We start from the raw sequence: 15239 nt of genomic DNA, 5'->3' as shown, positions 1-15239 counted from the left end.
CCAATCTGCTTTCTAATTATCAAAGGACACGATAACAGCAGGTTTGGATTTTTGATCTAGGTTTATCAAGTCAGACGGCAGATGCATCGATTAAAAAAAAAACAACTTGGTCCTTTGGTGGGTAGCCAACAGTTCTTTTACTTTAAATGGCCATATTTCTGACTTACCGGCTTGGAGATCTTTCTCAATTGCAGGCAACAAAGTATATGAGGTTCTAGCGGCAAAATCCAGGGCACACTGGAGCCTGCCTTCCATTTGAGCGTTCTCTGTTGGTGGAAAAGCCCTTCTGTTAAATTTTGCATAAAGATCAGATGACAAAATGTAGCTCTTTGCAAAAGCAGTAACTGCTTTGAAATTACCATAAATTTTTGTTGATTATGTATAATTGGGTGTCTTTTTGTACTAATTACTTGCATTTAATTTCACTATCCGTTTAAGCAGTGGAGATGGCTTCCATATTGTCTTATAGTACGAAGCAAAGCAAGACAGCCCTTTTTAAGTGTTCTATTTTATTATACACTTTGGAGGAATATTATTGTACCAGAACAATCAGGAGTTGGAAATACATTTTGATTTAAAGACAAAGCTGTGTTTGTTTAAAAGAGAAGATGGGAGTTCTAGAATTCTAAGATCGCTGTTCTGCATTCCAGTTAAAAAAGTAGATCCTCTTCTGCACGCAGTTATTTTTCTGTTTGAAAGGGGTTCATTGTCTGGTTTTGGCGGGAACACAAAGGCGTCAGGGATGATGTAAACAAATGAGGACTCCAGTCACGAACTGCTGTCACCTGAACGGTGCCCCGTGTGTCCCCTCAGCTGCAGCTCGAGGCCTGTAGTGCAGGGAGTGGTGCAGGTACCAGCTCTGGAGCCAGGCTGCCTGGTTTGAATCCTGACCGTCAGTCTTGCCTTGGTTTTCTCATTTCTAAAATGGGATACTAATAATAGTCCCTGCTCCGTAGGGTTGTGGTGAAGAGGAGGTGAATTTATGCACAGGTAGCACCCGCCATACGATGTGGTCGTGCTCGGCCGGCTCTTTGCTGTGGGCAAGTCAGCGCTCATGGGTTGCTCTTGGTGCCATAAGTGGTTTGAGCAGGGGTATCGGGTAGTAGTCTCTGCCTTGAAGCACAATTGTAAACATTAGGATCTAAGTGGAATAGGTTTGGTTTTTTGTTTTTTTTTTTTTAAGACTTTATTTATAATTTATTAGAGAGTGCTTGTGCACCAGCAGGGGGAGGGGCAGAGGGAGAAGCAGGCTCCCCACTGAGCAGGGAGCCCGATGCGGGACTTGATCCCAGGACCCTGGGATCCTGACCTGAGCCGAAGGCAGCCGCTTCACCGACTGAGCCACTAAGTGGAATAAGTTTAAACACATTCTCAGTTTACTAAGAGTCAAGGGAGGGCAAAACGCTAGAGAGCACAGACCTGGGTGTAAGTTTTCCTGGCTGTTCTGTGATTCTTGGTTTATTAATCTGTCAGGTGGGAAATGGGGTGTGCCCGTTGTGGGCTTCAGCTCTCACACCGTCTCGGAGATGGAAAGAATGCTGTCGGAGGGGAGATAAAGAATTCACATGAAAAACCCACCCCAGACTCCAAGACAGAGTGGGCATCTCCAGTCCCCCTTGGGGACGCGGCTGGGAGATGTCCTGTGGGCCTCGACACGCAGGCTGCAGATTTGTCTTTTGCACATGCATTTGTTTTGTATGCTTTGATCCAGTTTGATCCATATTTAGATACGTCAGAATGCTATATATAGGTGGCTCTTTCTGATTGTTGGGCTTGTGGGAGTAATATTTTCGTTTCCATACTGTTCTGCATGAATTACTTTTGTAACCAGAAAACAAATTTTTTTAGAGTGTGAATTTGGCTGGAAATGGAGTAAATTTAAGGAACCCGAAAAGTGAGTACCGCCTGCGGCCAGGGCATTGAGCGAAGTGCTGAAAAGGCAGAGTTAAGTAAGCCCTTGTCCCTGGCCTTCCATTGGCCGGACTAATATAATAGAGTGAGTCAGATGCCATGGGGACAGCAAGAAAGGAAGATGCACTGAATGGTCGGATCACTTCATGGAAGTGATTGTGTTGTTTCTCTCCCTTTGCTCCCCCCCCCCGCCCCACGACTCCAGGTACCGCTGGCTGCCCAGCAGGAGAGGAGGGGTGTCAGGATTCGGTGTGCCCCCCGCTAGCATGAGGCGAGCTGCGGACCAGAACGGCGGAGGCGGGAGACATAACTGGGGACAGGGCTTTCGGCTTGGGGACCAGTGAAGGAGCGGCCTCGGGCCGGCCCACCAGCCACTCCGCTCAGATGAAGTTTCCTCCCAGTGCTGGGTGTGCTTAACAACCAAGTTCTAGCAAACGCTGTTGGACCCGACCCACACTGAATGTAGTCTTTCAGTACAAGACACAATTTTTTAAATCCTGAAGAAAAATATAAGTGTTCCTCAAGTTTCGTGATTCTCATACAAGTCCTTAGTGCTACGAAGAACAAATACCGACTGTGCAAATTTCAGAACTGACTATATTTTTTTGGTGTCTTCTCTTCCTTTTCCTTCTGAATAATGGGTTTTGACAGGTCCCGGTCTGCTGGCGCCAAGCAGGGCGTGTGGGGTTGGGTCACCAAACCCTTGACAAAGGGACTCTTACCTCTTTCTCGCACACACGCCTCCCTCCTTCTTTTCCCAACCCCCGCATTTGCAGCTAGAGGAGGTTGTCCATAAAATGGTTCTGCCTGTGACAAGCTCTCTTATTTATTGACTTCTGCCAAGGCTTGGTCACAAAGAACTTGTCTACCATGTTCTCCCCTTTGGTGGCAGAACTGTAACAATAGGGGAGAAGACTGGACCAGCGGATGGAGAGCTTCATCAGCTTTTGGAATTGCTGTGACCTGATGTCGGGTGCAACCATTTGCCACCTCTACCGATGTTTCTTATAAAAAAAAGCGCCACTGTGTCAGCCAGGGCCACAGATTGGTGTCAGCGAGGCATGAGGGCGGTTGCTAGGCATTTTTTTTTTCCTTAAGTGAAGTGATGAAAACTATAGTGGAGCTGCAGGGGGGCTAGGTGTGAACTGTGGTGGGCAGGATCCCTTTGCATCTCGTGTAGGGCATACTGGTTTTGTGTGGACCCAGAGTAGTTTGGATTGTGTTGTGCTAAAAGTTCCAAATTGCATTTGCCGCAGGGAGTTGCTCTCTTTGAGAGACACCTGGGCATTGATCACATTTCATTCTCCTTCTGGATACATGTTCATTGAATAGTGGAGAGGAGAACCTTATACCCTATTTAAATTGTCTGTTTCCCACCCCCCTCCGCTCCCCTTTTAATGGCCACGTGCTTCATTTGATCATGAGGAAGGTAAGCTTCTCTGTACAGAGATCATATCTTAAGAGCTAATACAAGCGCATCTAGGTGAATCCCGTAACTTTGGGTTGTAATGGCTTTAGAATCATTTTGTGTTTGAGGGTCTTTTTTTTGAGCCGTGAATGTGCAAGTCACGAATGTACGTCAGACCAGCGTAAATACCCACAACTTCTTTTTCATAGGTGGGCTTTTCCCATCAGAGTTAGGCTTATCCCCCAATAAAGTTTTTTGAAGGCTTTGGTGTTTCACAGTTTCTTATTTTATGTTTTTAGTCTGAATGCAGCCACAGGAGCATGCTCGTGTTGAGTGGCCGCCATACTTGGAGTCCGCTAGAAAGGCTTTGAACATTTTGATTGGTTTCTTCTCAGGAAACTTTGCGCTCTAACAGTATGACTGTACTTTGCCCCACCCTTAAGCGGTAGCGATGTGTGTTCTCCCAGGAAGTGGGGATTTGAAAACAGCTCGTTTTTAACAAAAGTTTGTGGGTACCTCTCCGTATTTAATTTATACGGTAAGATGGGAAGCGGAGAGAATCTGAACCTTAACTGTCGTATGTTTTTGCTGTTGACCTGTGGCCACAATAAAAATTTACTTGTAAACTTTTAGAAGCCATTATTCCTGTGATGTCGCACGCGCATTCACCATACAGGGGCGGAAACTGTGCGTGTGAGAAGGTTCTCATGGTAAGTGAGCTCGACGCTCTTGGATGCCCTCTTGACACCTCACCTGCCTGCTAGCGGAAGCTTTGGTAAGGGTTACAGGTACTCTTCAGAATACCTGTGGTCAAGGCAGAACGTTCACTAAATTCTTCTCAGACACATTTAGGGAGCTGATAATTTTGTCTGGATGACCTGTCTTTTGGGGATAATTTCAGCTAAGCGAGCTATTTGAGATTTGACTTGGTGAGGCAAGACATGCCAGTGGATTCTCTTAATGAGTGAAATAAAAATCCCTATTTTGTATAAAGAACTCCCCTTTTGTAACCAAGCCTTTTTATTGGTAAAACTTGTAAATTAAAATGTACAACTTGACGGTTGCCTGCCTTAAGTTTCCACGTACCTACTCGGCTGCCTCTTTTAGATACGACGTAATTTTTGGAACCCGTCCTCTCTCGGGCATTTAGGAGTGTCCAGGATTTGTTGCTCTTCCAGTGACACAGCCTGTTTCATACCTACTTCTGTTCACATCTCGGGGAATATCTGTAGGATTCATTCCTGGAAGCGGAATCTCTGGGTTTTGATTTTAGCAACCATCGAGTTAGGAGTCCTATCCAGTTGTGGTGTGCTTTATGGCATTTCTGTAGCCCATGGGTCCGACTCCTGGAACCCTGCAGAAGGAGTTTAATCCCCTTGCCATAGAAGAACCTAGAGACTAGAAGGCAGGTGCCATGACCTTAGTGAGCCTTTTTTTTTCTTGAGCATGAACCATCCACATTTGTATGCCAGGCCTTGGGCTCTCTTCATTCATCACAAGGTGGGGTGACGAGCAGGAGCAGTGCTGCACCCCTCTCCTGGTATTGGAGAAATTCCAGAAAGAAAGGAATGATCCTGCTTATTTCAGGGGACAGCATATCACCAGTATCCCCGTGTTCTAAGCTGCCTTTGAGTAACACTGACCGAGTAGGCGATGCTGGTTGCCAGCGCTTCATTCATGGCAACTCTGTTTCTGAGGTCCCTTTCCCTTTAAAATTCTCAGCATTAACTTAATAGCAAAGCTTCACCTTGGGAAGAATCTAATCCTCTCTGTTTGGACTTCACACTGTTAGGATCTCGGAAGGCGGGGCGGAGAAAACGTGCTTCTTGCCAGTTGACTTGTTTGCTCTCCAGAGTGTCACTGGGGTTAGGGGAGAGGATCATGTCATGTAGTTCCTTACATGTATGGTGAAAGCCCAGAACGGTTTTCCACACGATCCCCTTACCCTCCCAACTTCGGTAGGGGAGAATCCTGTTTTCAGCAGCACACCTGGGTCCCGAATGTGCCAGGTATCTCTGTGCCTCATGCAACGTAAGCCTCCAATCTATGCTTTCCAGTCTGCCTGTCCCGGAAAGTCACTTGGGATTTTTTTAAGGGTGCACGTTTCTTGCATCGCTGTCATTCTGCATGTTTTTAAAGTTTCTGCTATTCAGGTGGGTTTGGGAACCCACTTGTGACATAGGGAGTATTATCCCCATTTCTCAGGTCAGGAAACATCCGACTCAGAGTGGTTAAGGCACCTAAGATAAAGCAGCTACAAGGGGCCAAAGACCAGATCTGAACCCAGCTCTGAGTTAAGATCTCTGCAGCTTCCCTGCCGTTACGGAAACCAAAGTGCAGCCATCTGGCATGAAGTGGCAACAGAAGATTCTTTTCTTGCCAGGCCAAAGGCAGGGCAGAACGTTCGGAAACTTGAGTTGGAGGTATAAATTAGCTTTCTCTCATCCCTAGGGGGAATTGCCTTGTGATTTGCAAAGGGGAAAAAAATTTTTTTAAATATATAAATTACAAATATAAAACATTTTTATGTAAATATATTTATATAAATTATATCTATGATAAAAACTCGGTGTCTGTTGAGTAGTGCTTGGGCAGATGCAGTTAGGACCAGCTCCCTGTCTTCAGGGTGTGTTCTCTCTACTGGACGGGGTGATGGGTTGAGTAGGAATTTGACCTGTTCAGTGAAGGGAGAGAGCGAAAGGTCCGGTCTCCCAGGAGTCTTAGAGGACTTCTTGTTCATACGGGGGAATCCTAGTTCCCTGAAAGAGGATATTAGAAGAGGTTGGAGATCCTGCGAAGACTGGATTCAAAGTTAAGATACTTTTAAAAAGCAGTCGAGCAGCTTCTGTCTACAATGGATAGTTATCCGCTAAGGGGTGTGATACTTGTGATTGGGGCAAAAGGAGACTCCGTATGGACTGAACGCAGGCGAGAACACTGGAAGACTAATGGAAGGTATAAATTTAGCTTTTTCTCCCCTGAGGAATTCCCCTGTGGCCTGTACAAATGCATATGCGCTTAGAAAGGAGAGACCCCCTACCTTGTCACCAGGGCCAGAAAGACCCACAGGGAGTATGGGATTGAATTCAGGTGCAAGGTTTAAAGATCACTCGGGAAATGTTTCTTAAGCTCAAGTTGTCACTGGAAGCCTTCATCTGACCTAGATGAATTTGATCCCTCTCTCTTCTCTCTCACCATGTTGCCCTTTTGCGGAGGTCTGGCACTGGTATAGTGAGTGTTCTTGTTAATTAAGGGCAGTCACTGTTAGCTTAAGGGAGACTTTAGATTTTGATCAAAACTGTCGTGATGCAGAAGTCGCAAACCCGGCTCTAAGGATGTAAGATGCATCTGTTACCACAGCATGCCTTCAACACCCGTGGGTGCCCAGATCTCTCAGTGGATGGGAGGGATTTGGACTTTTCCTGATCATTGCCACCAGTTAGGGTTCTTTGGTGACAGGTACCCCAAAACGACTCCAGTTAGCTTCAGCGAAAGAGAATTTATTGGAAGGTTATATAGTACCTCACAGACCCCAAGGGGCTGCTGAGCCGCCTGGCCTGGAAGGGGTACCAGGGATTCAGGGATTCCAGAAACTAATCTGAACCACATCTCCTGGGCCAAATCAGCTCCATTTTTTATTCTGCGCTTGCGTTCCTCCTTTTAGGGTTCAATTCTCAAGTCTTACTGGCCTACCTTTGACCTTGTGACTCTCCCATGACTAGGAATTGAGGGAAAGACATTTGACTGGCAGTCCCATTAAGACTCTCTGCAACGGGGGAGTAGTAATATTCAAAAGCAAATCAAAGTGCTCCTGCTTCATCAGAAGGGGAAGCAGATGCTGGACGCCTTGAAAAGCCCCGGTTGGCCCACTAGTGCCTGTAAACCACATGTGGCCTTCTGGAAGAGTCTCTGGCTTTGCCTCATTCCAACCCAGGAACAAGCCTCTGTTTCCCCCCATCTCCTCCCTCAAGTTCATCTCCAGAGCATTAGCAAGCAGTGTGGATTTTTGCTGAAAATTTGGGGGGAAGAAGGTGAAGAGGGTTGGCGTTGAACATCACAGGGATAAGTAAGTCCCCACACTTCTTGAGAGGAGAGACCGAGTCTGTGTGTGTTCACTCTCACATCCCCAGTACCTAGCACAAAGGTTGGCATGCACAGCCTTCTTGAGATAAATATTTGTTGAAGGAATGGATCCATTTCATAACCTAAATTCTCTTGAGCTGTCAGCTGGCTTCCTGCCTTCTCTCCATCCTTTCCCCATGTGGGTCTTCCAGTCCCCTCTGTCTTGGTCAATTTAGCTCTGGCTCCAAAACTCTACACTCAGCAAAATAAAAGCTTTGCAGTTAATCAGACCTACCCATCTTGGAAAGGCTTATTAAAGTTATTCACCAGATAAAGAGCAAGACTCTGGGTCAGGGAAGCAGGGGAATTCTGTGGCTAGAAAATTAAGACAATATTGAGCACCTCGCTGGCTCAGTCGGAAGAGCATGTTCATCTTGATCTCAGGGTTGTGAGTTTGAGGGTGTAAAGATTACTTAAATAAAGAAAGAAACTTTAAAAAATTAAGGTGATTTCATTATGTTTATTATTTCAAATTATTTCAAACAGTATTTCAAATGTTTGATTATTACATAGTCCTCAAAATTCTGATATGCCCCCTGCAGAGGGTTGCATGGTGGCCCCCAAAAGATACGTCCATGTACTAGTTCCCAGAACCTATGAATATGACCTTATCTGGAGAAAGGAGCTTCGCAGATGTAATTAAGGATCTTGAGGTGAGATCATCCTGGATTATTACGGTGGGCTCTGAATCCAGTGACAAGTGTCCTATAAGAGGCACACAGGGGAGGGACGCCTGGGTGGCTCAGTCAGTTAAGCGTCTGACTCTTGATTTCAGGTCAAGTCATGATCTCAGGGTCGTGAGTTCAAGCCCCATATGGGGCTCTGTGCTGGGCATGGAGCCTACTTGAGATTCTCTCTCTCCCTCTCTGCCCCTCCCCTCCTCTTAAAAAAAAAAAAAGAGGCACACAGGGGATATTTGACAGAAGAGGGGAAGACGCGGACACAAGGAGGTGATGTGAAAACAGAGGAAGAGATTGGAGCAAGGAGGCCACAGAACACCTGATGTCACCAGCAGCTGGGAGAGGCAAGGAATAAATCTCCCAGAGAGCCTTCGGAGGAAGTGTGGTCCGGCTGACGCCTTGGTTTTGGACTTCTGGCCTCCACAACTGTGAGAAAATAAAAGTCTATTGTCCCATGCCATCAAGTTTGTGGTGATTTGTTACAGCAGCCCTAGGAAACTAATATCCCCCCTAAAGTGCTGTAATAACTTCCCAATGACCTCCTCTCAGTTCCTTAAATGCAGGGTGCCCTTTCCGCTTCTCTCGGCTGGAACACTCTCAACTCTCTCTGGTCTAGATGGGGTATTGGTGATCATCTTTCCTCCCTTCGGGTGAGACAATCAAACTCTGCCCAAGACAGAGAGAAAGGTTGAGAACCACTATGCTTGAGATCACCTGGATGCATCTCTTCTTTGCTTCCAAAAGGCCTTTAATTTAGAAGCCAACCATTAGACGTCTTTTCGCATTCCAGCCAGTCTCTGTCTGCGTCTGCCAGAGACCATCATCACTGGCAAACAGTACAGAAATGGAACTTTGGAATCCTTATGTAAGCTCAGCAGGCTACAGGGTGCCTCAGAGATTAGTCTAGATCCGATTTTCAAATGACCTTTAGGCATGGAACTCTTTGCTGTAATGAAATCTCAGATCCTGATCTAAAAGACAGAAGTGAGGCTGATTTAAATTTGTTTAGCAAGAGAGGGGTCCCAGCTAGTGTCACAACTTGCCCCTCGTTTCAGGCCCTTTTTGCTTCCCCCTTCTTTTTTTGCAAATCCTTTGAAATTTCCCCGACTTCTGTTGTTCAAAATGATTTTTCAAAGTTGGTCTCATTTTTTTGAGCCATTGCTATAGAGAACGGCTACTTTCCTAATCTTTGTTGGATTTTAGAGGACCAATAAATCACTCCCCTTTTCCTCCTCCGTTTGGAGCCAAGTGAAAGATACAGTTATTAGATAGAGATAAAAATGTTAGCTTCATTCTTGAGAAAAGATGGATTGGAAGATATGTTACAGGAGTGTAGTCACGGAGATGTCCTAAAACGGAACCCCGGAATTTGAAAGACTGACCTCCCCATGTCATTGATACAGCGAAGCAAGGAAAGGAGTGTCTACTCCTATAAGCTTACCATGGGGAAGAGCCCAGAAGGTGGCTTTCCAGAGATCTAATGGGTTTCACAAGGGCTAAGCTCAGTTCCTTCCTTGACTCACCAATCATGAGTCTTCCCTTTGGGAGAAAAATTAAGAGTTTCTGGTTTACTTTTCCTTCCCGGGAAATTTACTCTCTGTGGCAATGCAAGGAGTGAGAAACCAGTATTTCTCCCTAAGAATGTTCACTTCCACTCCCATTTGCAAGGCAGAGAAGGTTCCACTTGGAGACCCAGGACCCAAAGGGCTTCTTTTGAAAGGCGTATTGTATGTGAGTCAGTCAGGTTAGATCGGTAGCTGTAACAAGCAATCACCAATTCCCCACTGCACATCACAACAGAGATCTATTTCTTTCTTTCTTTTTTTAAGATTTTATTTATTAGAGAGAGAGTGCACAAGCAGGGGGAGTGGGAGAGGGAGAGGCAGGCTCCCCGCTGAGCAGGGAGCCCGACGTGGGGCTCAATCCCAGGACTCCAGGACCATGATCGGAGCCGAAGGCAGATGCTTCACTGAGCCACCCAGGTGCCCCCAGAGATCTATTTCTTGTGCAAATCACAGTCCAATGTGGGTAGGCAGGTGGGATGGTGGGGCCAAGAAAGGGGAGTGGAGAAGGAGTAGGGGGTTTTGCTCCATGCCGTTATTCAGGGACTCAGTGTCCTTTCAGTTAATGCAAGGTTTTAAACTTTTTTTGTCTGTCATGGTACGAACTATCGGCAGCTCCATCATCTCCCAGGACCTCAGAGTACACTGAATCCTTGGTAGATGGTGAACACCTCGAGAAAGAGACAGCGAGGGGAGGATCATGCGGGAGATTTTAGGGGCCAGGCGGAAAGTGGCACACGTCATTTCCGCCCACATGCTGTTGGCCAGCACTCAGCCACGTGGTCCCAACTACCCGCAAGGGAAGCTCAGAAACCTAAGCCTTCCTGACGGCCTAGGTGGAACAGCAAATGAAGCTGAAAGAACACAAAGCATTGTTGCAGCACAGGATTACATTCACATAAACACAGCCCAGCGAACCAACGCAATTCTATGGTCATTCTAATCTTTACTAAGAAGTCCAAAGAACAGATCTGCTACAATGCTGCTATTTTTGTTTTGTTTTTTCTAAATAAATATTGTTGGGACGCCTGGGTGGCTCAGTCGGTTAAGCATCCGACTCTTGATCTCAGCTCAGGTCTTGATCTCAGTATCGTGAGTTCCAGACCCGCGTTGGCCTCCACACTGGGCATGGAGCCTACTAAATAAATAAGTATGTAAATAAATAAATAATAGTGAATATAATTGTATACTGTACATTTAGAAAAGTTCACACATCCTAAGTGTACAGCTTGATGAGTTTTTACAAACTGAACACATCTGTGTCACTAGCTCCCTGATCAGAGTACGACCTCTCCAGCCCCTGGAAGCCTTCTTGAACCCCCTGCCGGTCACCAAGCCCCCGAGGTAAGCCACCGTCTTGCCTTGTCACCACATAAATTGGTTTTTGCCTGGTTTAGAATATTCTATAAATGGAACCATACCCTACCTCTTCTCTTGTGTCTGGCTGCTTTTACTTAATGTGATGCTTGTGAGAGTCGTTCATGGTGTGTATAGTTGTATTGCTTTCATTCTGGTTGCTGTAGATCATTCCACAGTATGAATGCACCATGATTTACTCCTCGGTGCTATTGCTGATGGGCAGCAGGCTAGTTTCAGGCTAGAAGGAGCAGTGCTGCTGGGAACATTCCCCAGGCACATCTCCTGGGGGACATACTGACACATATATCTGTTGGGTAAGGCACCTAGTAGACCTAATTCTTAGAAGTGAGAATTGCCACAGCTCAGAGTACGTGCACATCCAGCAGTAGTAGAAACTAGCAGTTCCAACGTGATCGTCCCATGCTACGCTCCCCCTGTGGCGTGGTGTGTGGGGGTACCAGCCCTCCGTTTTCTGCCCTACCCCAGCACTTCTTAAAATCCTCATTCTGCTTTGCTCTATTTTGTCCCTCACACCTGGAGGGTGTGCACGGGCCCCCGACGCCTCACCTCCGTGGAAAGTCCCCAGAGGGAAATTTTTGAATCTCCACTTTCCCCCTTTGCTCTCTTTCTCTTTCCTCAGCGAGGAAATGTGGTCGCTCTGAGCCCCTTTTCCGGATTCTGCATCCCTAAAACGTGGGCGCAAGCCCAGCAGGAAGCGAACCCGTGGAGAGGAGTGGGGGCGACGGTGGGAGGGGCTGGGGGCGGAGCTGAAGACATGGAGATAAAATTTCCTGTTAGGGGTTGGAGCTGGGAGCGCTCACTCATTAATGATGTCTGTATCTGTCACACAGAGAAAGGGAATTAAAGACAACCCTTAACATCATTAAGATGAAATACCTGGCGGCGCCTGGGGTCTGATTAATATTCACAACCATGTGGCGTGTGATCGGAGGGGTGAGCCGGGCACTGAAGAAGGGAAGTGACTCCCCTACACCCTGCAGCCCCTTAGGGAAGGGAGGGCGGCGGGGTGAGGCCGGGCACAGGGCGGCTGGGCCTGCTGCAAAGGTACCTGGACACTAAGAGTCACCCCTGTGCTGGGGCCTTGCAGCGCTCTTGCCCAAAGTTCCCTGGTCACAGCTCTGCGTCCCCCGGTGGTCGCCCTGATTAATGCGCACCCCGGGCGGGCCCTGGGGCAGGAGACGGAGTCCAACGTCCCCCACTCTCTTGAGAAATGCATAATCATTAATCAACATTACTGGGCCCCACTCAGACTAAGTGGCCTCTTGTGATTAGGAATGGGCCCTTGAAAAATAAAAACGCAGTCTTTTAGCATTTTGAGTGTGTGCATTTGACAATGGCTTTCTTGATAGCAGTGGGGGGTTGGGAGGGGAGCTTGCTGCGCAGGGCCTGTGGGGTGTGTGTGTGTGTGTGTGTGTGTGTGTGTGTGTGTGTGTTGGGGGGTGCGGGCCTGGCTTCAGGTTCTGAGGAACAAAGGCAGTTGGAGGAGTTATGGGTTTGGCGTCAGTGGCAGGAGCTTGTCGTCTTTGCGGGGTTAACTCCGGTGGGACACCTTTCCCTGGGCAGGAACTGGACTCTCCAGGAGTGCCGAGGGCAGTGGGGGCTGGTTTGCCGCGGGGACTTCGGAGTCACAACTCACGACACCCGAATGCCCTAGCTAGAACGAGAGGATCCGGCTCCTGTCTTGGAAGGCTGCTGTGAAAATTAACTCGGGTCGTATGTGTAAATCATTTGGCTCTCCTCAGAAATGTTCGTTTCCCTTTCCTACCCAATGAACAGATTTCATCCTCACAATTGCCCTCCAATGGTTTTACTGTCCCCATGCGGCAAATGAGCCCCCCCGGGGCACCGAGGAAGCGGATCAGTCCCCTTCCCGGGGAGAGGCATCAACACCTTCCGTGTATATTCAGCACGGACTTGGGGGGGTTGGTCTGGCAGCTGTGGGCAAAGCTGACGCTGCCCTCTACCAGCCTGGTGACCTGGAGCCACGTTTAGGATCTCACAGAAACCTCTGAGCTCTACTTTCCTCAACTGTATAAAGAGAAGAGGGAGACCCACCCCCTACGACTATGGTGACACCTCAGGGAGCTAATGTTTGGGAAGCATCTGGTACAGAGACTGTCCACAGCGATATTCGTTCGCCTGCCTTCTTCCCCTTTCCTCCAGCTGAGTCTTCAGTTTGACCGTCACAACAGTCTGATGGGATTGGTGCTATGGTTACAGATAAGGAAACTGAGGCCCAGAGGTGGTGACCCTGTCCGCCTGCCATGTCACACTTCAGCGAAGCAGTGGTAATGTCCCTTAGCACCAGCCGTTGGGGGGAAAGATTTTTTTTTTTTAATCACTTTTTTCCTTATCAAAATCTGAGCCGGCCTCAGTTCTGCTCCCCTCATATGACTGCCCAGCATGACAACGCACAGGAGCACCACGTGTGAGGACGCTGACTGCAGCATCATTGATCATAAGCCTAACCCAGAAACACCCCAGTGTCCATGAGCAACAGAATGGGCGAACTGTGGCTCGCTCCTCCAGCGGAATACTAGACAGCTGGGAACACAAGCAGAGCACTGCCATAGAGAGCAACATCAGGGACTCCAAGAAACGATGTCGCAGAGAAGAAGCCAGATGCAAAATAATATCTGCTTTGTGCTCCCATTTCTATACAATTCAAGAAGAGGCACCACGGAGCTATGCTGTTAGAAGTCAGGGTGGCGATTACATTTAGAGAGGGGGCAGGTTCTGGGAAGGCCCCTGGGGGTGCACTGGGGGTAATAATGGAGGATGGTTCCCTTTATAAAAAATTCGTAGCCTCATATTTAACATTTGTATACTTTTCTTAAAAACTTTTTTTTAAATCTTATTTATTTATTTCAGAGAGAGAGAGGGGAGAGAGAGCATCCAAGCACGAGCAGGGGGAGGGAGTGGGGCAGAGGGAGAAGCAGGCTGCCTGCCAAGCAGGGAGCCCGATGCGGGGCTCGATTCCAGGACCCTGGGACCATGACCTGAGCCGAAGGCAGATGCCCAACGACTGACCCACCCAGGCGCCCCATGTATACTTTTTATAAGGACATTACACTTTAATTTTCATGTTTGTGTCAAAAGATTGTTGGGTAAATCAGAGAATCTTGGGAAGGCTGGGGGCTCCGGCCCGAGGCTGACCCCCTGGCACTGACATGCATGACCAGATCTGGTGAGGAAGTGCCCCCAGCGAGCAGTAGAGGCAACAGTCCCGCCACCGTGGCCCCGGCTGCGCCAGGAATTGGGTCTGCCTGCCGCGGGAATGCTGCTCTGGCGCGAGCATCCGTTCTCCGACCGACCGACCGAGCGGGCCTCACATGGATGCTGCAAGGGCCTTCTTCCCTCACATCACTCGCTTCTGTTCCAGTGGCTCCTGCTGGCAAATCTGTGGAGCCCAAGCCCCACTCCCAGCTGCAAGGGAGCCTGGCTGGGTGAGAGCTTAACTTCTATTTTGAGGTCGGGGGCAGGAACTCCTCACACGCAAGGAGACTGCCAACAGGTGCAGGTCAGAAAGCACAGCCAGTGTTCCCTGTGCTCGGGGCCCTCAGAAGGGCCTTTTGGGGACGTCGCCTTGTTCTAGCGGCCCTAACGGTGTACAGATGCTGTCTGCCGGTGCTCAGCGGGATACCTGCCCTTTTATCTTTTCCCCCCCTGCCAACACGGAGAAACTACATTGTCCAGACTCTCTTGGGTCCCGGTTAGTTTTTGCAAGCTAAAGGCACCCGTGTGTGACTGGGAGGCGGGAAGAAGGGAGAAGGGTCAGGGATGTCTGGGCTCATGGACTCTGGGTGATACCACTCTCTTCCCTTTGTGCCTTCAACCCTCCCACCACGGGTCATGAATTTTCTGTGGTCACCCACCCCCGTTTTCCTGAGGGACATGGACCTAAAGGTTACGGGCTGGGGTTCAGACACCTGGGTGTGTGCGGGCTGGCTGGGGGGAGACTCGAGCCTCGAGCACCCCACTAAGGAGGAGGGTCAGGCAGTACTCCCCATGTCACAGGAAGGGCCCAAGCAGCGACTCCTCACCGGGAACTCAGGCTGGAGGCTCCCCTGGGCAATGCCAGAGGCCCAGTGTGTGTGATGGAAATCAGCATTGCTGTGAACCAGCGTCAGACGGACCCAGGGCGGCCCGCTCTCTGCCACCTCCCAGTGGCAGGCA

At 48.5% G+C, this 15239-nt stretch overlaps 1 protein-coding gene across 3 annotated transcripts in view; it reads left to right on the top strand.

Moving 5' to 3' along the window:
- Nucleotides 1-15239, top strand: part of DERL1 (derlin 1) — a 67140-nt gene that overhangs the window by 22949 nt on the left and 28952 nt on the right. Inside the window, exon 8 of one of the 3 annotated variants that reach the window (XM_031019368.2) lies at nucleotides 8341-8410. The exons of 1 other annotated variant lie outside the window; for it this stretch is intronic. In XM_031019368.2, coding sequence (XP_030875228.1) covers nucleotides 8341-8395 — 55 coding nt within the window. In that variant the 3' untranslated portion in view covers nucleotides 8396-8410. Of the gene's footprint in view, nucleotides 1-2116; nucleotides 3946-8340; nucleotides 8411-15239 lie in introns of those variants that run through there. One more of the 3 variants, XM_006748341.3, reaches the window with a different exon arrangement.

The sequence above is a fragment of the Leptonychotes weddellii genome, chromosome 4 (assembly GCF_054177405.1).
Source record: "Leptonychotes weddellii isolate Sample4059 chromosome 4, ASM5417740v2, whole genome shotgun sequence".
NCBI lineage: Eukaryota > Metazoa > Chordata > Mammalia > Carnivora > Phocidae > Leptonychotes > Leptonychotes weddellii.
This window is presented reverse-complemented; position numbering and strand designations above follow the sequence as displayed.